The 26,318-nt window shown below is 38.6% G+C and overlaps 1 protein-coding gene across 10 annotated transcripts in view; it reads left to right on the forward strand.

The window, feature by feature from the left end:
* Nucleotides 1-26,318, forward strand: part of Spidr (scaffold protein involved in DNA repair) — a 280,374-nt gene that overhangs the window by 71,077 nt on the left and 182,979 nt on the right. For 4 of the 10 annotated variants that reach the window (XM_028893301.2, XM_028893302.2, XM_028893305.2 and 1 more), the window contains 3 exons: nt 17,393-17,646; nt 20,443-20,543; nt 25,969-26,052. The exons of 1 other annotated variant lie outside the window; for it this stretch is intronic. In XM_028893301.2, coding sequence (XP_028749134.1) covers nt 17,393-17,646; nt 20,443-20,543; nt 25,969-26,052 — 439 coding nt within the window. Of the gene's footprint in view, nt 1-17,392; nt 17,647-20,442; nt 20,544-25,968; nt 26,053-26,318 lie in introns of those variants that run through there. 5 more of the 10 variants (XM_028893303.2, XM_028893304.2, XM_037209974.1 and 2 more) reach the window with 4 other exon arrangements.

Consider the following 26,318-nt stretch of genomic DNA (forward strand, 5'->3'; position numbering starts at 1 on the left):
TTTCCACAAACAGATGGTCCGTATACCCAGAAATGAGCTCAGCCTGGACTATAGGATGGTTTCAGGCAGTTCAATAAAAGCCAGTGGGAACTTTGAAAACTGGTTCCCATCTACCAAAAGGAGTCATTTCCCTTACCTCAGCAGAAGGGACCCATGGTTGCAAATCAAATCACATGCGCCTCGAAGCTCCCTCAGGATCACAAGTACCTGTTATACATTTCAAAGTCGGTGCTGCATCCTAGACCTTTTCAGTTCCCCAGGCTTCCTTCCTCGCAGATACCCGTTTGTTCTTTTTATAATGGCATAATATATATGTGCTCTCCTCTTATTCTCTCCTCCTCTCACTCACTGCCCTCCAGACCTGCTGGTCTATCTCTTACTCTCTCTCACTGTGCTCTAGTCTCTATCTCTTCCTACCTCGCTATCTCCAATATTCTCTCCCAATTCCCTAGCCCTGGCCATGTCCAGTCTGCTGGCCATGTCTAGTCTACTTTCTTTCTCAGCTCAGAACTCTTCCAGATGCCTTCGGCTATTCCCTCTCTCATATGTACAATAAAAACTTTCCCTAATAATGGAGCAGTCATGTTGGCAGTTCATTTTATTTTAATTTTTTAATTGTGTCCCTCACACACACATACCCCTATGTTTTCCCTTCTGGAACTGTAAAGCAAAAATAAACCTTTTCTGCCTTGAAAAGAAATAAAGAAAAAGTTGATATATAACTAGATAATGAAGTTCCTATGAGGTTTAAGTATCTATAGAGGAAGGGGCTAGAAATAGCATCCTACTGGTTCTTCAAACTGAAAATGTGACAGCTGTATTGGCAAACAAATGACAGGTATTGTATTTTTTGACTAGTGTACATTCCCTAGCACATGGCCATTTGTCATATAGAGATTGGAAACTTATTTGAAAAGGGGTATTGGTTGTAGGGGTTATAGCTAAAGAGGATGTTTGTTTCAAGTCATTGTAAAATGAAGGTAAACATGTCAGTGATTCTTACAGTGGTAGGAGCAAGTAAGTGAGAGTATCCTTCCTGTCTGTCTCTTTTAGTCGGTATCATTATATGGTATTTTTTCAGAAAATATTTCTCTAAGAAATAGAGCTGGAGATAGTACTTCTTTTTTTTTTTTTTTTTTTTTTGGTTTTTCGAGATAGTACTTCTTTACAGAAGGACATTTACATAGACACGATTGGCTTTTGTGGACTCTCTACCTAGCCAACATGCATTCTTGCGCTTTTACCTTTATAACTAAGGATAGTCTGAACTTAGTCTTTTAGTCATATTTGAGACCCTGGTTTCTTCAGTATTTTCTTAAGTGTTTAAGATGCTGCTCTCCCTCTTTACTTCCTCCTCCTCTTCTCAGAAACTGCAGTTTCTTAGTGAGGAACAGCTTCCTGCTGTGTGTACTTCTCTCTAGCCACTTCTTTCTTGAGTGCTTTATGTTTTAATCTAAAGCTGTAGGTGTATTGCAACACTAACTGGCTATTTCATCACCATTTGGATTGAGAAAGTTTATCAGGAAATCACAAGTGGACTGTCCCCAACATAGCTTTTAGCCTTGTGTTTCTCAGTTGCTGTGTCATGATAGGCAGTTGGTATTCTGACTGACAGTTATAAAAAGGACACAGTGGGTAATCTACAGATTAAGCAATGGCTTAATTGTATCATTTGTAATTCTACATGTATGTGACATGTAGAAAGGAAGAAGCCTGATAGCTCATCTCACGTATATTCAATTCCCGGTCTGTCAACCTCAGAAATGATTCAGAGTTTAGATCTTCACTGCTCTTCTGAAGTTGCCCTGGGGCCTCTAGAACCTGAGGAGAAGGTATGCTGTGAAAGAACAGTTAGTTTTCCTTGCACTGTTTAAACACATCAAATGAGGAGTTTTCAGTGAGCAGTGTGGTGAAGAGTCACTCACTTCATGTTCTTTCACAGTTGATTCTTTAGGGTAGACTATATTCTCAGGCAAGACACATAAAATACAAGTCAGGCTTTCAAGGAGCTCACAGTCTGACAAATAATTTTAATACAAATAAATTCATTAATGAAGTGATCATAATATGTGCTAATGACCCAACCTCTTTGGGTTAAGGAAGACCTTATAATACATGCTCCTATAGAAAGTATAGGAAGCCCTAATGGTTGAACTCAGATGTAAAACTTATCACAGCTTGCTTTCTGGTTCCATTTTCTTGGAGTACTTTTTTCCATCCTTTCACTTTAAGGGTGGTACCATCTTTAAATCTAAGATGAGGTTCTTGTAGACAAATGAAAAAATGTATTTGTTGCTTAATCCATCAACCATGCTGTGTCTTTTGATTGGAGAGTTGAGGGCATTAATATTTAAAGTTATTGTTGAAAGATGTTTATTGATTGCATCATTTTTGTCTTGGTTTGTTTCTTTGTCCCATTTGTGTTTTTAGTCATCCTTTTTGTTTCAGTAATTATCACTTCAGTGTGTGTGAAGGCTTTATCCTGAGTTTTTTAGTTGTGTTATATTTTTAAATTCCACTGGGCAGTGTTGGTGCATGCCTTTAATCTTAGCACTTGGGAGACAGAGCCAGGCAGATCTCTGAGAGTTCAATGCCAGCCTGGTCTGCAGAGCGAGATCCAGGACAGGCACCAAAACTACACAGAAAAACCCTGTCTTAAAATTTTTTTTTTCAAATTCCATCTTTGTTTCAGTTTGAATTTTCTTCAATATTTGTTTGTCTTTATCAAATTCAGTTTTGCTTTTTATAATATAAATTATTTAATTTGTTGGTATATATAATTCTAAATATTCATGCCACAGGTTTACATTGTAGATTTTTGACTTCAAAATTCTCAAACATGGCATGAAATTTATATTTTCTAAAACCTATGAAAATTTGGAGGGCATATATTTTTGTTTAAAGCTTCTAGCATAACATACAGTAGGCACTGATGTACATTTTCTTTTTTTCTTATTTAAAACAATTTTTAAATTAAAATATATTTGATCATATTCTTTCTCTTCCTTAAATTCTTCTAGATCCTCTACCCCTAACTTTCAATTCTTTCTTAAAAAACAACAACATAAAACCCAAATACAACAACAAAACCCTCCACAACCAAGAAAATAAATGAACAATACCCCTCCTAAAAAACCCAGCATCAAACTGTAACCACATAAAAGTGCGCGTTCTCTCTCTCTCTCTCTCTCTCTCTCTCTCTCTCTCTCTCTCTCTCTCTCTCTCTCTCTCTGTGTGTACACACACACACACACACACACACACACACACACACACACACACACACACACGGGGGTGGGGGGAGGCGCAGGGGGGGGATACGAACCATGGAGTCCATTATATGTTGCTTAACTACTAATCATGAGGCTTGTCCTGGAGTGGTTCATGTACCCAGTGTCACTCTGTTGGGGAAGGAATTTCCCCTCTCCTAGCAGGTAACAGTGACGGGCCATTTGTTAACCTTTACCCTAGTGGCTAGGTTCTCTCTCTCTCTCTCTCTCTCTCTCTCTCTCTCTCTCTCTCTCTCTCTCTCTCTCTCTCTCTCTGTGTGTGTGTGTGTCTGTCTGTCTGTCTTACTTTTGACACAGGTTTCTCTTTATAGCAGAGCCCTGGCTATCCTGGAACTTGCTCTGTAGACCAGGCTGTCCTCACACTCAAATCCACCTACCTCTACCTTCCTAGTTAAAGGCATGTTCCACCACCACCCAGCACCATTCATTCATGTTTTTAAAATATAACAAAATAAAATATTCTAAGATAAAACAAAACCAAGTTTGACAAGATAAACCAAGAGAAGGAAAAGAACCTAAGAGAAGCCTCAAGAACCAGTGACCCACTTGTTGGTACATGAGTAGTCTCATAAAAACGCTAAACTGGAAGCCCCATATATATGCAGAGAAACCTTATATATACCTAGTTCATATCTGTCAGGCCCTGTATATGCTGCTTCGGTTTCTATAAGTTCATATGATCTTTGTTCTTGAGTGAGACTTGCTTTCTTGGTGTCCTCCTTCCTCTGGCTCTTACACTCTCACTCTTTCCACCTCCTCTTCTGTAGTATTCCCTGAGCTCTGAAGGAAGGGATGTGATGGAAACATTCCATTTAGGAATTTCAAGGTCTTTCTCTGCATAATGTCTGACTGTGGGTCTCTGTATTTGTTCCCATCTGCTGCAGGAGGAAGCCTCTCTGATGATGGCTGAACAAGGCACTCATCTATGAGTATAGCAGAATATCATTTAGAGTCATTTTATCATTACATTTTTTTTTTGTTGTTGTTTTTTTGGGACAGAGTTTTTCTGTGTAGCTTTGGAGCCTTTCCTGGAATTCACTCTGTAGCCCAGGCTCGCCTTGAACTCACAGAGATCCGCCCGCCTCTGCCGCCCACCTCTGCCTCCCGAGTGCTGGGATTAAAGGCATGCACCACCACTGCCTGGCCCTTATCATTACATTTTATTTTTCTTTTTTAGACCAGTATTATTTAGTTTTCCCCTAGACCCCTGGGCTATCTAGTCTCTGGTTCTTGGTCACCCAAGTCATGTTGAGTATAAGCTCTATCTCATGGAGTGGGCTTAAGGCAAGTCAGTTATTGGTTGGTTATTCTCACAAGCTTTGTGCCTCTATTACCCTGACATATCTTGCAGGTGGTACATCATTATAGATAAAGGTTTTGTGGCTGTCTTGGTGTTTATGTTTGTCTTTTTAGAGTGTGCAGAATATTCTATATTTCTGTAATAAAGATGCTGGAATTTAGGGGTGAAGGCTCTAGGTAGGCACCAGCTTGATATCTCCATGTTCAGTGAGTTGTGTTGGTGTTGTCTTCAACAAATGGAGCCTTGCTACAGTTTGTGGAAAGCAACCTATAGTCTTGGCAAGAGCCTGGGTTGTTTGGAGATTCCCATGGGGTCCCTTTGGCCAATGAATCAAAGAAATGTAAACCAAATCCCCGTATTGAAAGCCTGGTTTGGTGACAAGTGATGGCCAGTCAGAGCTCTGTCTCCTGCATTATTTGGTGATTTCATTTAGTTTGCCTTCATATATGTATATATTTTAGGAATTTTTCTTACTGTATTAGGTTTCTATACTACCCCTTAAATGCCTTCCTTTATTAGCTGTCTCTTCCTTTAGTTCCTCCCCAAACCCCTCCCTGTCTCCCCTTTCCACTTGATCCTTCTATTCCAGCCCCCCACCTGCTGCAATCTATCCGTAAGTATCTATTCTACTTCCCCTTCTTATCGAGATCTGTTCCTTTAGAGCCTTACTATATACCTACCATCTGTGGTTCTAAAGATTGTAACTTGGGTATTCTTGACTTCACAGCTAATATCCATATATAAGCAAATACATGCCATATTCATCTTTCTGAGTCTGGAATACTTTAGTCAGGATGATTTTTTCCCCCTAGTTCCAAGCATTTGCCTGCAAATTTCATGATATCATTTTTTTTAATGGTTGAGTAATATTCCATTGTATAGATGTACCATATTTTTTTAAATTCATTTTTCTGTTGCATACCATCTAGATTGTTTCTAATTTCTGGCTATTATGAATAGAGCAGCAATGAACATGATTGAGCAAGTGTCTCTGTGGAAGGATGGATCATCTTTAGGGTATATGCCCAAGAGTGCTATAGCTGGATCTTGAGGTAAATCAATTCCCATCTTTCTGGGGAACCGCCACACTGATTTCCATAGTGACTCTTACAAGTTTGTACTTCTACTATTCTGAGATTATCTGCCCATATTAATCCCGGAGATTGATTCCTTTTTAAAACTCCCATTGTGTAAAATGTTGCCAAAACTTGTCTGGACTATCAAGTCCCTTTCCTTGTAAGCTACAAGGTCATCTATCAATAATTAAAACTCTTCCACATTAAGAAGATCACAGGCTCATTTCTGTGAGCCTTGTGGGGATTCCCATTTCCTCTCTCAGAAATGATCTTTCTGAGTTCTATTGTTTTATAAGCTCTCTCCCTCTTTTAAGCCCTTAGTGTCCCATAGGACCCTGTTCAGTTTGGAGAATTCATCTCAGACATCTCAGGGAGATCTTTTGGAGTATTTCTGGGCCGACATCATTACTTATCTTGAGTTATAACTTCATATTCACTTCTATTAAAAAAAAAACAAACAAATGTGGTGTGATACTGTATCAGGGGCCTACTTGCTTTCTTTTTACTTACATACCTTTACTACAAGGGACTGACTTTTCTTCCTGAAAGGTACTGTTTTTGTTCTTGATATATATGTTCTTTGTATAAAACGCACAATCTCATTTCAAGGTGATTGCTTCTTTAAATAGCCATAGCTTTCCTGCAGTGTAGCTTCTTGACAGTTATCCTTTTTTTTAATCATCCTACATGCATTTAATTCCATCTATAAGCAAAAATCAAGTTTGCTTAATGTATCTAATTGTTGGATATCTTCATAAAGAAACTCAGTACTGATAGCTAAGGTGTCTCTTCAAGTGTATTTTCTGGCCATAGAAGACCTGGTTAATTCCTCTAATTATTCTAGATTCTTGTATTCTATTACACAGTTAGACAGGATGGAAAAGAAGGCCCTGAGACCATACTCGCCTGCCATACCAATGGCTTACGCTAACAGAATGTAGGTAGAGCCTAGACTTTGATCAGAAAAGTTGCCTTTGTTTCCATCACAAGGGAGGGAATGAACCAGTGCTGGGTCCTTCATTTAGCTCTAAGCATAACACAAATAGAATCCAAGACATATCTGGCCTTCAGTTTGGTATTAACACACTAGAGTAGTAGTCACAGTTCTGGAACAGACATTTTTGGGCTGGTCCATTTTTCAAGAATTCCTTTGGCCAGTGAGAATGTCAGCTGCATAAGTGATTGCCACAATTCTCTGTCTCAGTCTATAGTCTACATGGAAGGCCACAGTAGGTGCTACAAAGACACAGCATCAAAACTTAAACTCCAGCAGGAGTCATCTTTCAAGGCCAGAGAATACGCTTACTGAAGAATAAAGAGGCACGTGCACCGTTCTTTGTGAGACCTGCTTCTGGGTCAAAACCTCAAGAGAAGTAGAGGAAAACCTCTCAAATATCAAGTTACTCAAGGGCCTAAATAAAAAATTTCATGCAGATCTGGCTAGAATAGTCCTAGGTAGCTTTTTAAGTTAGCACACATATCCCCTTTTATGTTTTTAGTTCCACTCTGTCTTTGGCCTCTGCTTACTTAACTTTCTAGTATCACTGGTATCTTCTAGATTATAAGCAATTCAATTCCCAATGAATTTTGTCTCCAAAATATCAACTATGACCATTTACATTGTCAGTCCTTACAACTAACGACCTCTTGACTTGTGAGTGATGCCAGATCCAGCTTTATTTTCCTTTAATAGCTTGCCACTCCAAAATATCATGCAAGCCGTTTATGTCTTATGGTTCTGTCATCCAGAGAAACAGCAGTAATAGCAACAAGCTTCCCCCTAATACTTCATCTCAGCTTTGAAGCAATTTCCAAAGAAGGGATATTCATGCCTTATTTGTGGTTGATTCTCTCGACCACCTTCTCTGCTCTATTTCCCTTTCTTCCCTGTTTGTTTAAGCCATGCCCTTTTATTTCCTTACTACTTTCATATCACATGTGTTTTATTACAGTCACACTTCTTAGAGTTTCTTTTCTTCTTATAGGTCCTTTTGTTAGTTTCTTGCTGTCTTCTAATCACTCCCATCAAAATGTAAATAAATAAAAACTAGCAGGTAAGATATGCATATGATAGAGAACATGTGGTATCTGTCTTTCTGAGTTTGTGTTATCTAACTTAGTAACACATTTTTCAGTTTCATCATTTTCCTGCAAATTTCATTTTTATAGCTGATTAAAATTTCATACACACACACCACATTTTCATTATATATTTATCATTTGATAGGTATCAAGGCTGATTTCCTTTCCTTATTATTGTGGATAGAGTAAGAATAAACTTATGTATAAGCATCTTTGTGGTTAGATATAGTGTTCATTATATATTTACTCAGGAATGATATAGCTGAATCATATGGTAAGTATTTTTTAAAAACCCTTCATGTGCATGTGGGAGTTAGCTCTCTTCTACCATGTGGGTTTTAGTTGTTCTCAGGTCATCAAGATTGAAAACAGGAGCCTTTATGCCCTCACCCATCTTGCTGATCCAATTCTATTTTTAGTTTCCACATTAATTTTACCAGTTTCCATACACAACACTGAATAAGGGTCCTCTTCCATATCCTCACCAATATTTTTGTTTCATTTTGTTTTGATATTAGTTATTGTGACTCAGTTAATATGGAATCTCAAAGTATTTTTAAAAGTTATTTTATCATTTTGTTTTGGGGACAGAATTTCATTAATCTCAGATGCCCTGGAACTTGCTGGATAACAAAATGATCTTGGGATTCTGGTCCTCAGGCCTCTAGCTACCAAGTTCTGGTATTACAGTTGTGCAGGACCATGATTTGCAGGATTAGGGATCAAACCAAGTCTTCACTCTATTAATTAAGCCATGATTCCAATCATCAGAGTGGTTTTACTTTGCATTTCCATGGTAGTTAAAGATGTTAAACATTTTAAAAAGTATTTGTCATTCATTTGTATTGATGTTCTGTTTATGGCCAGGACTCTCCAGATACTTGTTCTTTTCTCTACTTGTGACTTTCACTATTCATCTCTGTTCATTGTTCAATGAAACTTCCCTGATGAGTTTTGAGACACAGAGCTACACTAACCTGTGGGTATAGAGATAAGAATTTAGGAGGAAGTTTGACATTAATTTAACAGACTAGTTAGGTCAGTTCTGGGGCCTATTAACACCCCCAACCATGCACCAGGGACCAGATTTATACCAGAAATGTTTTTCCTTCTAAGTACTGGGTCTTAAATCCATTCAGGAAATAGCTAATTATTCCTGTAATATTTGTGCCACTGTTACACGCATAAACATATCATAGTTTACAAGGTTCACAGATGTATAAGCTTGTTAATGTCATCCTCCAACTCCACAACCTACCCTGCATCTTTTAGTACTATAAAGGGTAGCCACCAAAGAGGAAGCTTCTTGGTCAGTACCAACTTGATTTTCTATGTGCTGTGACTCTAGTGGTGTCTTCAGCAACACTGCCTTAGAGTCAAGTTCTGGTGGGAAAGTAAAGCAATGGCAATAGGTCAGTAGAAGGATCTGAAGGGTGTTCCTAACCAACAACTCAAAAGAAGGTATCCTTAGCCTGGAACTAGGTTTTCATTTGGCAACCTGTGGTTTCTGGGAGGAACATTGTCCTTTATATAGAGTAACTCTAACTAAACTCTTAATTAAATATGGGGAGGGAGGGAGAGAAAGAGAGAGGGGGAGAGAGAGAGAGAGAGAGAGAGAGAGAGAGAGAGAGAGAGAGAGAGAGAGACTGAGACTCATAAAATAGGTTTCTGTGTAGCTTTTAAAAATATACTTAGTTACTATTTCTCCTCCTGCCATGCCTCTGCCATACACTGTCATCTCTCTAAGTTTTAAAACCTGCTAACCCATGATTTCCCCTTTCTCCTTCATATTAACTGTGTTCTATTATTTCCCATCCCATAAGATTTTCTCCCTCCCTGTCAGTGGTTAATTTCTAGTATCCTGTATTGTACTCAGCATTTCTTCTTCTGCACATGTATTACTTCTCTCAGGATAATGTTTTCCAGCCCCATGCATTGATCTGTAAATTTCCTCTTTCCTTCTAGCTAAATAAAACTCATTAAGTATAGGTACCACATTTTCATTATCCATTTATCTGCTGATAAACATCTAGCTACTCCTCTGTTTTCTGTCAACATGGTTGAATTTATGTCTCTGTAGTAGGAACTTAAGTTCCTTAGATGTATGCCCTGGAATGGAATAGCTGGGTCACATGGAAGACTTGCTCCTAGTTTGAAAGGAAACAGCTCACTGGTTTGTATAGAGGTTTGGCCAGTTTGCACTTTCCCCAACAGTGCATGAGCGTTCCCTGTTTCCCATATCCTTGCTAGCAGTTGTCGTTTGTTTTCTTTCTTTTTTAAAAAAAGCTATTGCGTAGAATTGCTCAGCCTTTGTTTCTAGCCCCTCTGTATTCCTTTGTGCTAGCTGCTGACGTGCAGAAACATTTTTAATGTTTAATGATGGGAACCCTGGTGGCTAAGATATAGGTAGGCAATTTTCTTTACCTCTTTCTTTTCTTCCTTTTATTCTTTCCAGACTTCTGCTTAGTCCTGCTGCAACCTGCTTACAGGAACTCTTCCTCCTATCTTACTTCCATTCCTTGGGGACTCAATCTCTTGGTTCAGTCCTAGGGTCCCCCGGCTCTGTCCTGCTCTGTCCATCACCATTTCCATTACTCGGTGTTACCCGTTGACCCATAGAAACACTCTGTTTTTCCCATCTAGTATGCAGCGTGGGCAAAGCAACCAAAACAGAATACTCACCCAGAAAAGACCAGACAAGATATCTATATCAAGAAATACTTCAGACATCATAGTTCCAGAATATACTTTCTTCTCAGCAGTTCATAGAAATTTCTCTAAAATTGACCACATACTTGGACACAAAAGAAGTCTTAACAGATACAATAACATTGTAGTAACACCATGCATCGTATCTGACCACCTTGGATTTCAAAAACAATAGAAACAGCAGCAAGTATACAAACTCATAGAAATAGAACAACTTACTACTGCATGAAAACAGCCAGGACAGAAATGAAGAAGAATATAAAGAACTGTTTAGAATTGAAATAAAATGAAAACACAGCATATCCAAACTCATGTGACACACGTGAAGGCATGTCACAGTGGCAAGTTCATGATGCAGAGTGCCTATATTAAAAACTGGAGGAATCTCAGATCAGTAGTTCAATGACACACCTGAAAGCTATAGAACAACAAGAAGAAATATGCCAAAAAGAGTAGAAGGGAGAAATAAACTCAGGGCCGAAATAAATAATGGAAACAAAAAGGAATATAAAGAATCAGTGAAATAAAGAATTGGTTCCTTGACAAGATCAACAACATTGACAAACCTTTAGTGAAATTAGCCAGAAAATGGAGAGAAAAGAGTCAAACTAATAAAATAAGAGTTGAGGAAGGGAGTATTACAACAGACATTGAAGAAATTCCGTTTCCTTTTTGAAAAGAAATGGGTGAATTTCTTGATATATATGACCTAATAAAGTTAAAACAAGGTTAAATAATCAATTTAAACTGATTCATAACCCTTAGTGAAATAGAAACAGTAATTAAAATAATCCCAATCAAAAAGCCCAAGGCCAAATAGATTCACTACAGAATCCTACTAGATTTTCAAAAAATTAACACTAACGCTACTCAAATTATTCTACAAAAGAGAAATTGAAGGAACATTTCCAAATTTTTTTATTAAGAACTTTTTTTTTCATTCATTTTACACACAAAAGATCCCCCTCTTCCACCCTCCCTCCCCAGCTCCCCCCTCCCAACCCATCCCTCACTCCCCCCCCCCCACAAGAAGGCAAGGCCTCCCATGGGGAGGCACATCCAAGTAGAGGCAAGTCCAAGCCCTTCCCCCTTCCTCAAGGCTGCGCAAAGTATCCTATCATAGGTAGTGGGCTCAAAAAAAAATCCGCTCATGCACCAGGGATGGATTCTGATCCTACCCCCAGGGGCCTCCCCCCAAAGCAGATCAAGCTACAAAACTGTCTTGCCTGTGGCCACTACTACCCTGACACCAGAACCACAAAAGTTCCAACAACAAAAAAAGAATTATAGATCAATATTCCTTATGGACATAGATGTATAAATTCTCAATTAAAATACTTGCAAACTAAATCCAAGAACACATCAAAAACATTGTCCACCATGATCATGTTGACTTTATTCCAGATGGTATCAATGGTTCAACATGTGTAAAACAATAAATGCTATAAACGGTATAAACAGACTGAAAGACAAAAACCATACAATTATCTCATTAGATACAGAAAAGACCTTTGACAAAATCCAGCATCCCTTCCATATAAAAGTCTTGAAGAGAATAGGGATACAAGGGGCAAACACCAACAGAAGAAAGGCAATTTACAGTAAGCCTACATCCAACATCAACAAAAATGGAGAGAAACTAAAAGTAATTGCACCCGAATAAATAATAAGGATGATCACTCTTCATATCTATTCAATATAGTCTTTGATGACTTAGCTAGAACAGTATGACAACTGAAGGAGATCAAGGGGATATAAATAGGAAAGGAAAAAGTCCAAGTATCTTTATTTACAGAAGATACAATTTTATATATAAGAGACCCTAAAACTTCTACCAGGAAACTGGATACAGATGATAAGCACTCTCAGCAAAGTAGCAGGATACAAAATTAACACACACACACACACACACACACACACACACACACACACACACAAAACAAACAAAAACAACCCAGTAGATTTCCTATATAGAAATGACAGAATTCTGAGAAAGCAATGAGGGAAACATACCTTCACAATGGTCTAGACTACAAAAAGTCTTGGGTTACTTCTAATCAAGCATGTGAAAGAATTATAGTTAGATTTTTTTTTTTAAATTCAAGAAAACATAGGAAGATGCACAGATTTCCTGTGCTCATTGGATAGAATTAATATGGTGAAAACAGCAATTGTTTCCAAAGCAACAGATTCAGTGCCATCACCATCAAAAATTCAACAGAATTCTTCACAGAAATTGGAAAAATAGTCTCTTCAGTTTCATATGGAAATACAACAACAACAAAAGGGAATAGCTGAAACAATCCTGAATAATAAAAGAACTGCTGGGGATATCACCTTTTCCTATCTCAAATTTTACTACAGAGCTATAGTAATGAAAACAACATGATATTGCCATAAAAATCAGCTACATTAATCAGTGGAATCAAAGACTTTGACATAAGGAGATTTTTCTAATTTGTGGTGATTTAGCTGAGGATAGGTAGGCATCTCTTAGACTCTCTTCAACAACTTGAAGAGAGATTTTCCATTCTTGTGATTGGGTTTGTTAGATCATCTATGGCTCCTTTGGGGGACCATCATCACCCCTGGTCGTATAACTTCATTTAAGCTATGAATATGTGTCCATATATATATTTAAAGTAAACATAAAGAAAGACCCTGTGGGTTTTTCAAGCTTCCTTTATATTATTTATCCCACCTCCCTTCCTTGCCCTCTGCATTGCCTCCCTCTCCCCCACCCTGTTAAAATAATCCAGTTTTCCAATTTTTCCTTTCCTTGCTCCTGTATCCTGCTAGCCTCATTTCTAGAGTCACACCCTGACCTCTCCCACTATGCACCCTTTTCCTTTACTGGTTTCTGCAGTTACTCCAGGTTATATATGCAAATAAAGATTAAGAGCCTGCATCCAGGAATGAGAAAGAATGTGTGACATTTTTCTTCCTCAGTCTGGGTTACTTCAGTCAGAATTATATTAGAGTCAAAGAACAAGTCAAAAAAGAATAATTTTGGCTTCCTAGAATTAAGTGAAAGTGAAAGTACAAAGCCTCTGGAACACATTAAAAGCAGTACTAAGAGGGATGTTTTATAGCTCCAAACATCTATATTAAAACATCAGAAAGAGCACAAATAACTTCAGCAATTTGGAAAAATAAGAACAAACCAAACCCAAATCCAAGATGACAAGAGTATAATAAAATCAGAGCAGGAGTGGTTCAACATATGTGACTCAATAAATGTAATAAACCATCTAAACTGCCTTAAAGACAAATTATGATCATCTAAATAGGCACAGAAAAGGCCTCACAAAATCCACCATCCTATCATTATAGAAGTCCTAGAGAGAGTAGGACTGGATGAACATACTGTAACAAAATAAAAGCTGTATATGACAAACCCATAGCCAACATCAGCCTAAATAATGAAGACCTCAAAGCAATTCCATTGTCAGGAATGAGGCAGAGTTTTTATTATCCCCAGTCCTTTTCAATATAGTGCTTGGATCACTAGTTAGAGACAAGACAAGGAAATTAAAGGGATACATACTGGAAAGAGTTAAATTATTCCTATTTGAATATGATATACAAAAGAAATCCAAAAAATTTCTACCAGAAAACTTTTAGAATTGATCTACACTTTCAGAAAAGTGTTAGTACATGGAATTGACCTATAAAAATTAGTTACATTTATATATACCCAAAACAATCATTCCGAGAAAGAGACCTTTGAAACATTCACCTTAAAAATGGAATCAAAATAAAATAAAATAATTAATCTAGGAATAAATATGACCAGGAAGATGAGAGACTGCTTTATGAAAACTTTAAAGATTAAAGATCAAAGAAGGCACTAGAACTTGAGAATACTTTCAGTGCTCATAGATTGGTAGAATTATTATTATTATTATTAAAAAGACCACCCAACCAAAAGAAACTTGCAAATTCAATGCTTTCCCAATAAAAACCCCCAAATTCACAGGAACCCTCCGAAGACCCCAGATAACTAAAGTATCTCTGAGTATAAAGTACAATGTTGGAGGTGCTACTATACCAGTTTTCATTCTGTATCACAAAACTATTATAAATAGCATGGTGGTGCTAGCAAAAACAACAACAAAAGACCCAAACAAACCAATAAAACAACTAGACTTGTCAATCATTGGAGCAAAAATTAAAGACCTATACATGATGTCTTAGGGTTACTATTGCTGTGATAGAACACCATGACCAAAGCAGGTTAGGGAGGAAAGGGGTTTATTGGGCTTATGTTTCCTCATCACTGTTCATCCCTGAAGGAAGTCAGGACAGGAACTCAAACACCGCAGGAACCTGGAGACAGGAACTGATGCAGAGGCCACAGAGGGTTGTTCTTGATGTGATTTTGGAACCAAAGTAAACTTTTTATTGCAGTGTTTTATAAGGAATCAGGTTCAGCCTCTATCATGCCTCCAATGTACTTGGAATCCTCTTCACATTTGCCTATGAGTCTGTGGCACAAACTGTGCCTTTCTAGGATAGTGGTTCTCAACTGAGGATACTTTGTCACCAGGGAGCAATAGGCCATGTCTGGACATGTGATTGTTATTACGAGTAGTACTTGTGCTCTTGTCATCTGGTGGGTTTGGCGGGGATGTTACTAAACACTCTACAGCATATGGCCTCCATATTGTCTTAGCTCCAACTGGCAATAGAACTGAGGTTGAGAGATCTTGATATAGGATGAAATGAAAACCTTTATTCTAAAGAAAATTTCTCAGCTGTGTGTGAGAGCGCAGGCCTGAAATCCCAGCTACTCAGAGGTCGAGAGTGGCAGATTATGGTCCATAGTGTACCTGGGTTATGGGGAGTTTCTGATGAAAAGATTGCACAGAGTGTAGCTAAGTGATAGAGACCTCTGTGCTCAGTCCTCATGGGCATGGGAGGGATGTCTCATGAGAAAAAGATACAATTAGTTAGATATGTAATTCTCAATTAATATAAAAGGTATCATGAACTATCATTTTTAGTTTAAAAATGCTATGGTTCTTTTTGTGGCTTATTTTTAATATTTATCCAGAAGCAGTATTGTGAGCAAAGCATGTATTTCTGGTGCTTATAAATTCATTGGTAAGTATGTAGCTGCTGTGATTTAGGCTTAGACTTGCAAGGATGGAAAGGAACTAGGGTCATACTTTTCATTCCTTTTTCTTTCTTTCTTTCTTTCTTTCTTTCTTTCTTTCTCTCTCTCTCTCTCTCTCTCTCTCTCTCTCTCTCTCTCTCTCTCTCTCTCTCTCTCTCTCCCTCCCTCCCTCCCTCCCTCCCTCCCTCCCTCCCTTCCTTCTTTCTTTCTTTCTTTTCTTTCTTTCTTTCTTAACTGTGATGGTACCTACCAAAACTATTTCTTAGATGATACAGGACTGGATAGTATCATTTTAAAGACTCTTCATATTACTTAATGATATAATTTCAGAAAAGACCCAGTGCAGTAAGCTGTGCACATTAGCAAACTCTAGCTACTTCAGTAACATTGCACATACATGCTCACACTCTGCTTCCTGCTTTTACTCAAAAGCCTCCTGTATTACCAGGGATGTGTGGTCCATATTAACCCAGCAAAATAGATGAGCTCCTAAGGATGGAGCACAAACATATATTTCAAATAATTGTTTTTAAAAGTCCCATTCAACTAATGATGAAGTACACTTTTAATAAATTTATATTTTGTATAGATAGTAAATAATTTAAGGCTGCTGAAATCTCCAAAATTAAAATGTTGAAGGATAAATTATTACTAAAACTAGAACAACATGTAACTGACCTGTAAAACCAAGTAATATGAAAATAAAAGTTCATCATGTTTAGAAATCTTAAGTTGTTTTAATTAGGCTTTCTATTGCTGTTAACAGAACATCATGACCAAAAGTATTTTGGGGAAGAAAGGGTTTATTTCCCTTACACTTCCCCCTCACAAATATCATCTGAGGAGATCAGGACAGGAACTCAAGCAGAAATGTGTAGGCTGGAGCTGATACAGAGGCCATGGAGTAATGCTGCTTATGGCTTGCTCAATTGTGCTTTTACTCTCCCAGGACTACCTGCCAGGAGTACCACCCACAAGGGGCTGGGTGCTTCCGTATCAATCACTAATTAGAAAATGCTCTACTGGCCAGTTTCATGAGGGCAGTTTTTCAGCTGATGTTCTTTCTTCCCAGATGACTCTGGCCTATGTCAAGTTGGCATTAAAATCCAGCACACTTAGTATGTGTCAGAGCAAAGACAGAAGGCATCAAAAGAAAGTATTAGATTCTTTTACAAGATGGCCCTATGATGCAAATTTTGGTTTTCTGATCTACTTTTAAAAATAATCTTATTTTACAAGTTCAGAAATTTGAATAAAACCAGGAAGAAATATTATAAGAAATGTTAGGCAATTACTCACATTCTTAAATAATCCCTGTTTGTGTTAAAGATTTCTAACTGGACTCTAGAAAATATATTGGAATTATGCCAGAGAAGGCAAGTTTTCATATTTGCTCTTAATGGCTCCATTGCTGAATTAAAATGCTTTATACTTAAAGAGACAGTATCTTTTTATTTGGTTCATGACAAATAATGACTGTTATCTCCTTGTTAAAATTTAAAAGCTAAGAAATAATCCCCCCCCCCCCATTGAGTGTCAGATACTGACTGCTTTTAGACTCTCAGGTATGTTACTAGCTTACATTAGAGACTCCAGTACATAAGGTACATGCCATTAGTTTGCTGAAGGATGATAAAAAAAAACACTTGAGTTGATTTTGATGGAGTCTATAAAACAATGCCTGGCTCACAACTAGTTTAACATATTCTTGTCTTAATTTTGAGTATTAAGTTTTTTTGTCAAAACAATGATAGCCATATATGCATGTGGGGTTAAATGAAGAATATTTAATTACATCTCTTTTAATTTTTTCCAGCCAATTTCTACAGAAATTGTGGAGTATTCATCAGATAGTGACAAAGAAGATGACCCAGAGAATGCCATCTTCATTGATTCAGAATCCCCTCACAAATACCAGATGGATTTTAAATCAGATGCAAGACAGTCTTTGAACAGACAGACTGACTCAGGGGCAAATGCAACTGAGCCTGTATTGAGCACACCCCAGAAATATGCAGCCAGGTTTCCCAAGACTCCAGAAAATTCAGCAACAAAGAAGAAGCTCTTAAGGTTAAATCATCTTTGTAATTTCTTGTTCTTCAGTTCTTCTCTGTCTTTAAAATATCAACTTTAATTTTAAAATATTTGTTTAACTGAGAAAGAAAACTGACAAAATAAAATTCTGGTTTTGATAGACAATTTGTAGGTCTGTTTGGGAGCCAGTTTATGAAGTTGTTATTCAAGTGGAGCATTAGTGGATTTGGTCATGACTAACTTGCATGCTGCTTTCCCTAGTAGATGTATGTTGTTTGGCTTATCGGGTTTTATTCAACGTCAGTGTTCTAGGTGCTCAGTTAGATAGTGACAGGGGAAGTCACTGTTTCATTATTAAATATAACTTATAAAGAGAAAGATAAAAATAAATGTAAGTCCATCAGCTTGCCTTTGTGGCATGAGTATGGTTAGAGAAAGTGGCCAAATGAATGCAAGAAAATATGAGAGCCTTGATTGACGGATAAAAATACCTCATATGGCTGAGGAGAGCCAGGGTGGATGAAAATGCTTGTTATTGGTGTATCAGTTCCATGGCTGGCCTTTGTGAACCAAGCAGGATTTATTCAGGAACCTATAGAGACATGTCACAACCTCATGTTGTACAAGGTGTCTTTGTTATAAATTGAAACAAAATAATGTCCTGTCCCTTGACAAAAAACAATGAGAGTGAGAAGGAACCCATGTCCAGCAGTGTCTTAAACTAAAAGGGACAGAGAGCTCCTGGGAGTATGTGCCACAGTGGAAGAAGACACAGTTGTGAGGATTATGGGGTCTGTTAACACTGTGTCCACAGAAAACTGAGAGCAGTGGCTAAAATGTGGGTGGTACATACAAAAGACCTGATGCCCAAACTCACTCTGGATGAAGATTTAGCTGATTATGTCATGAAAGGATCTCATCCCTAGAGTAGTTGCAGAGAACAGTATTTCCAGAAATAATATTTGCAGAGACAAATAATGGCATGCATGCATTAGTCTGAGAAAATTTATATCCATTCTCGTGTTTTTATAAATAAGGCACAAGGTTATAGACCCATTCTAGAAAAACCACTTCCTAGTATGCAAAAAACATGGAAAGTGTATGAGACCGAAGAACAAGTAGACTCGCGATTGCACAGAGTACAGGTAGTGACAGAGTCGCAGAAGTTTGGCTGTACAGCAGGAAGACCAGTGGAGTCATGTGGTTTGAGTCGAAGGCAAGGGGCTTATTAAATGGTCAAGACACAAGTGACCTCATCCAGGCTAAAGTGGACATGACCAATATGAAGCTAGTATCAGGAGCATCAAACACATTCCTGATGCTGATGGGTCAATCATAAAGCTATACGTAGCACTCTGATGGTTTAGTTTATTTGTATCATAGTGGGAAATGCCAAAAGTGAAACCCTCTAGTAATACTCGGTGGACATTATAACTTAAGATAGTCACAGTTATGCCAATCTGAATCCAACAATGCCCCAAATAACAGTGTGGCTTCAGAAGAGAGTGGTAGTTGGATAAGACAGTGTACACCTCTAGCCACACTAGAAGCGGTAGGATTGTAGTTCAAGACAAGCTTGGGTGACATGGTGATTCTGAAGTCAGACTTGAGTTCTCTTTAGTTAATCTTATCTCAGGAATCCAGGAACTAGGAATCTGATTCAGTGATAGAGTGTTTGTCTAGCATGTGTATGGCTCTGCGTTCAGTTACCCGGAAGGAAGGAGTGTGCGGAGGCTGTTGTGCTTGAGATTAGAGTGATTTTAATGGTGCAGGTGATGTAATCCAGTTCTAGAACATACTGTTCCAAACCTTACAGAGGACCTTTTGTGTGCCAAGCATGTTTTTGTATGCAGGAGACAGAGCAGTAAGCCTCTGCTTGTTCTGGGTGAAGACTGTCTGCCAGGAAGTCAAGTAGTGACAGTGTTAGAAGTGAGGTAGTAGGAGCAGCAGGTATTGGATGGGAAGTGGTTGATTAAACACTTTAGAAGTTAAGCTACTAGATGGTGATAGGTTCTTAGGCATGAATTAATGGAGAGAGGAACCTTGTACATTTCAGATTTAGAAATTTAGATGAGGTGGGTAGATGAGATAGAGGAAAGTAATTGAAGAACCCATAGAACTTTCCTTCCTTTGCTCCTTTCCTTTCTTCCTCCCTTGCCTCCCTTTGCTTGCTTTGCCTTTTCCTCCTTTTCTAACTTGATTTTTAACTTTTCTTGATTTTTTTGATCCTTGTAGTGTGTTTGTGACTGATAATAAATGATCTTAAGGAGTCCAAATAATATTCTTGTTTGATTATTGTGCAACAATAATCAGATCAACAACCAACAGATTGGCAAGTTCATTCCTGTCTGACGTTCAGAATTATTCACTTTGCATTTATATATTTGCACATTTGGAGACCCTATTTCCATGAGAGGATGCAGCGTTTTCTAACCCTAGCCAAGTGAGGATGCAGGTAGTAAATGCACAGCACAGTTAAGGAGTGAAAAATTTAAAGTGTAGAAAGGGAACCATACTGACTTAACTGTCAGATTTTATGAGTATAATAGCAGCCCAACTTTGGTCAGAATCAGGAAATAGACTTCCTAAGAAAACTAGGAATTGGAAATGATACCCAGGAAAGGAATATAATACAAAGGGTTTCTGTTTGGGGGGTGTGAAATGTAAAAGCTGCAACTGTTATGAGTGCTTTTTCTTTTATTTAAACATTTTATTTATTTAATATTTATTTTATTTTTATTTTATTATTTTAATTTTATTTATTTAATATTTATTTATTTATTTTATTTAAACATTTTATTTAAACATTTTATTTAAACATTCATTAAACAGAGGCGGACTAGCAGAAAGACTAAAAGAACTGCAGAATCGAGAGAGATCTGCCATTTCTTTGTGGAGACATCGATGTGTTTCTTACCAAATGACACCTTTAGGTAAGATTTTCACAAGCTTCTAAGATGATGGGTGCAAAATATTCCAGGTAAAAAGTCTTTTCTCAAATTAATACATGAAGGTGATTGTTAGTGTTTTTATGACTTAAAAAATTTTTCTCTAATAGTCTTTGTTTTGGGGGATACTTTTCAAAATACAGTTGAAAACTGTTTTGGTGTGGTGTGGGAGCTCATTGAGCTGGTAAAAGACTTGCTGTGCAAATGTTAGGATCTATCTAAGTGTAGGTTTCTAGCTTGCATTTGAGAAGGGACTGTAATCCCAGCTCTAGGGACATGGAGACAGGAGGATTCCTGGCCCATCAGTCTAGCTAAATAGGTGAGCTCCAGGTGTTCTCTCTCTCTCTCTCTCTCTCTCTCTCTCTCTCTCTCTCTCTCTCTCTCTCTCTCTCCCTCCCTCCCTCCCTCCCTCTCTCTCTCTCTCTCTCTCTCTCTCTCTCTCTCTCTCTCTCTCTCTCTCTCTCTCACACACACACACACACACACACACACACACACGTACTCTCTCCACACATATGTATCCTCCTCACACAGAAAAGAATATTTTTACTAGTATACAATTTTATCAGTTGTTACATTTGCAAAAACCACACATTCTACATCAGCTTTATTGTATAACAACTGTAAGAAAATTAGTATATAAATCAGAAAACATAAAAAATACTTTCATATAGAAGATGCAACCTAATTTTAAAGACAGCGTAATATATGAATGTCTACTCAAAAAAGGAAACTTTAAGAAGTTACCAATATGAGTGTGTCTGTGGTGGCACATACCTTTAATTCCAGTACTCAGGAGGCAGAGCAGGCATATCTCTGAGTTTGAGGCCAGCCTGGTCAACAGAGTGAGTTACAGGATAGCCAGAATTGTTACAACAGAGAAACTATGTTTTGAAAAGCAAAGACAAAAAGAGGTTACCAATCTGGATAGCTACTTCAGCAAATTTCATATACAGGTGATTTAAACTAGTCAAAAATACTCAACCCTAACTGAATCATTATTCTCCAATCCTTCAAGGTACATTTCAAAATGTTGACGACTTTTCAGTGTGAACATTCTGAGCATTTCTTACATCAGAAGCACTTTCTACTTATTAGCCATTATAGTTTGTTTGTTTTTTTCCCTTCTGAAGTATCTCTGGCATCAGTTTTTAATGAGTATTAGTGACCTCTTTTAACTTATGCTCATAGAAAAATCAATTTAATATGATTTTCACCCCGTCCTTTTCACAAGAAATTGATTTCTTAAACTTGTATCATAAAAATTAGTGTCAAGGTCTGTCAGGATTACTTTATCTTACTTGGTGGTATTTTAGTTTGTTTTTCCAGAGTTGGGATTGCAGGTATTCATTTTTTCCTATGTAATATAGTAAGTAAAGAAGCCCAAGCAATAACCCAGAGTCCCATGATAGATTACTTAATGAGATTTGTATGATGGGGCTGGCAAGATGGCTCACCGGGTGTAGATGCTTGCTGCCAGCATTAGTTTGCTCCTCAGAGCCCACAGTATGGAAAGAAAGAACCAGCTCCCATAGATTGGCTTCTGACTTCTACATGCTTCCTGTGGCACATATGTGCCCCATCCAAACACAAGAGATTAGTGAGATGTTAGAAAAGAAGAAAGAGAAGGAAGATGGTCTGATAGACTTTACTGGGATATAATTCTGAACTCAAAAAGCAACTTTGATATTAAAATACTGGCAGCTATCCTGGGTAAGATAAAGGAAAATGTTTATATATACATTATTGATGGTTTTGTATAGAAAAGAAAGAAGTCCTTTATTACAATGTGGATTCACCAGATTGATAGATAGATACACTACATATAATTTCCTATTAAGACAGGCTAACTCAGTGTAAGTGTCCTCATGTTATATACTCCTCAGAGGTTATATTTCAAAACATAGGGTTTCATAAGTAACGTTGAATGTGATACTTTTTAAATGTCATAACTTTTTTATAGGTGGACAGAATTACCAAAACCTGAGATGTTCATCAAAGCTTTCCATCATTTAAATTTTTTCATAGAAATCAAAGAAGGTCTTTTTGGAGTTCGAATATCACATATTACAAGCTTTGTATGATATATTCTGTACTTAAAGTTAAATTCTCCATTTATTAGAAAAAAAGTGGAGAAAATTCAAAGTCTAAAATCCTTCTAGATTGTATGAAATCTTGGTGCTGTGTGCAGTTTCTTCACATAGAGGGTTTAAGGAAACCCTTGATCATCTGCCATGGAGCAGGCTGCTAACAGGTGTGGCAAAGACAGTTTATAGAGTTGTAATAAATAGATTAAGATCTATTCCATAAAATAAGAGCTTCTCATAACTTCAGTTTAAATACATATCAGAAAAGCTAAAAGGGGGTGTTTTGTTTTCCGGCTTTCTTAATTTTGCCAAAGAAAAATGTCTCCAGGATATTGGTACTTTGGTAGCATTTATTCTCAGGAGAGATTGCACTGTTTACAATTGTAAATACTCACTGTAAGTGCTACCGATAATTGCTTCAGCATGAAATACTTGTTCTTGAGTGTAGTTTTGTGCCTGTCCTAGAACTCACTCTGTAGCCCAGGCTGGCCTTGAACTCACGGAGATCCACCTGGCTCTGCCTCCCGAGTGCTGGGATTACAGGCGTGAGCCACCACCGCCCGGCTTAAATGTATTTTTTTTGTTGATTTTTCGAGACAGGGTTTCTCTGTGTAGCTTTGCGCCTTTCCTGGAGCTCACTTGGTAGCCCAGGCTGGCCTCGAACTCACAGAGATCCGCCTGGCTCTGCCTCCCGAGTGCTGGGATTAAAGGCGTGCGCCACCAACGCCCGGCTTAAATGTATTTTTATAGGGATGGAGAGATGGCTCAGCACTATTTGCTGCTTTTTTGAGGACTCAGGTTTGATTCCCAGCACCCATATTTTATGTCCAAGGTATCTGACACCCCCTTTTAGTATCTATGAATACCATGTGATACACACACAGGCAAAATACTCATATATATAAAAAAAAGAATGCTTAAATACTTATTTTTATATGTATGTGTATGATGTGGGTATGTGTCCATGACTGCAAGGTCCAGAGGAGGTGAGAAGTGTCAGATCTCTGAGGTGGGAGTCAGCTGACAAGATTAGTACAGGCTCTGAACTGCTGTGCAAGCTCTCTGTCCCCACAAGCAAGATGTTTGATTTTTATTTCAGTTGTAGACTATATCTTTATGGGGTTGTTAGTTGTTAAGCAAAGAAAGAACACAGGGACTTATTAGGATAGCCAGGGTTGAGCTAGGAGATAGTGGAAACCACACTAAAACAGCCTGTCTTGAAATATTCTTATTTCTCCTTCCGTTTTGAATGAACCTTTTGCTACATAGAACAAACTTGATCAGTGATTATTTAACCCTAGTCCTTGTAGGGCTTGAAATTTATCATTTTTTTTGTTTGTTTTGTTTTCTTCACTTTGTGAGTTGCTAATAAGAGATCTGATGGTATTCTGGGTTCTTTGCTCCTTTGAGTTAGCATTTTATTTCATCATGTGTTTACTTGTTGACATGGGAAGGGAGGTACTCTGGCATCACATGTGCATGTATGTGTTGAAGCCCACAGTTTCTGTCTAATGTCTTCCTCAGTCATTCTCCACCTAATATATTGAGGCAAGATTTTTCACTTGAGTCCACTGCTGGCCGATTCATTTAGGCTTTCTAGCCAATGTGCTCTGGAGATCCCTGTCTCTCCCTCCCTTCTATATTGCGATTAAACCTAATGTGTGTGTGTGTGTCAATGTTGGGATCTGAACTCTGGTTCATAAGCTTTAAAAAACAAAAAGCAAAAAACGTTTTATTGATTCTTTGTGAATTTCACATCATGCACCCCAGTCTCACTCATCCCCCCATCCCTCCATATCTGCCCTCCACCCTTGCAGCCTCACCCAAAGGAAAGAAAATGAATAAAAGAATCTCCCTGTGGGAGCTGCAGTGTGTCACACACTGTGCCCTTTCGCCCAAACAGCTTTACTTGTGAATGTTCATTGCAGTGAGTCACTGGACTGGTTCTTGGTCTCTGGCTTCTGCTGCACTATCAATACTGGATCCTCACTGGGACTCCTCTGCAATATCCTGTTGTCCTGTGTCACGGGAATCCTGCAGCTTTGGTTCTGCAGTGCCTGTCACTTCATGTGCTCCAGCAGCTCATTGATAGGGTGGATGTTGGGGTGGGCCAACTCAAAGCCCTGGATCTCGGCCTGGATGATAGCTGAGTTGGTCAGCACATCCTCTCTCCTGCACATGCACCACCATGGCCAGCTCTCCAGCACTGCCCTGGTAAGGGGTGAGGCCAGCTCAGCTGAGTGCCCGAGCCACTACACAGCAGACAAGGGGTGAAGCCAGCTCTCCCACACTGCCTAGGTGAAGGGGCAGGGACAGCTGCCCCTCTACCCCACCCCTCATACACACACCATGATGGGCAGAGCCAGCTTTCCTGCAGTGAGGGTGAGGACAGCTTGGCACAGTGTTTGGATCTCAAAATGGCTTAAGGTGGCAGCCCAGACCATGGACTTCTACTTGGCCTTTGGTGGCAACACAGGTCATGGACATCAATACAGACCTTGGCTACAGCAGGACCACAGAACCAGATATGGTCCCCAGTGGCAGCATGGGCCTGATGTCACCATGGCCCCAGGTGGCAATACAGGCCACTTCCCCCTTGGCAGCATGGCCTCAGACATCAGTATGGCTTCAGGTGGCTTCTCTTATTGCATCTCGAGTTTCTCCTCTCCTCACAATGCATGAACCACTCCACTTCTCTTCCTCTCTGTCTCTCCATTGTGTATTTGTGCATGGTAGTGGCACCTGCTGCCCGGCAGACTGTGTGGGCTGGTGCCTGTGTGTCTTAGTCTGGCCTCCCAGCTGGGCGGGTGCTGGGAGGGCTGGCTCTTAAGCTTCTGTAACAAGTGCTCTACTGTGGGATCCATCTTCCCAGGCGAAGCTTTTGTAACTTTTAAATATCATTTAATTGCTTCCTATTTTTGACTATAATTTCTTGTCAACAAATTCTTTTCTGTTCATACCTATTTGAATTGTAAATACTTCTTATATTTGTAAATACTTCTTTTTTTTTTAAACCATTTCTTTTTTTTTAAGATTTATTAATTTATTTATTTTGTATATAGCATGTATGACCAGGAGAGGGCACCAGATCTCATTACAGATGGTTGCGAGCCACCATGTGGTTGCTGGGAATTGAACTCAGGACCTCTGGAAGAGCAGTCAGTGCTCTTAACCTCTGAGCCATCTCTCCAGCCCCGTAAATACTTCTTATATTTGAATTTGTGCCTCTCTAGACTTGAAAATGTTTCTGCTTTAACTGCACTGAATAGTTATTTTCTTCAAATGCATTTTCATTACTTTCCCTTTCCCTTTCATCTCTCCAGCCCTTCTGAGGTCCGTGCATGCGTGGCTTATCAACCTATGGCTTATCATTGACCTCAGTCCTTCAGGAGAACTCAGTGTTTACAGTAGGTCCCCCTAAGCTGGTACCCATTTGCTGCCCTCTGAAGCATACAACATTGACAGCATTTTCCTTTACCTCTGACCTGTTACAGGATTTGTCCTAAGCTGCCAGCTTTCTAATGGCTTACCTTTTGGTAGCAGCTTCTTTTACTTTTCTTCCCATTGGTAATCTGGGCAGCTGGGACCATGTTCACTACTTGTCTAGGTCACATTATCTCTACAATCAATTCTATAAGAGAAGACATTTGTGAAAACCACATGTTGTGTGGTG

The sequence above is a fragment of the Peromyscus leucopus genome, chromosome 12 (assembly GCF_004664715.2).
Source record: "Peromyscus leucopus breed LL Stock chromosome 12, UCI_PerLeu_2.1, whole genome shotgun sequence".
NCBI lineage: Eukaryota > Metazoa > Chordata > Mammalia > Rodentia > Cricetidae > Peromyscus > Peromyscus leucopus.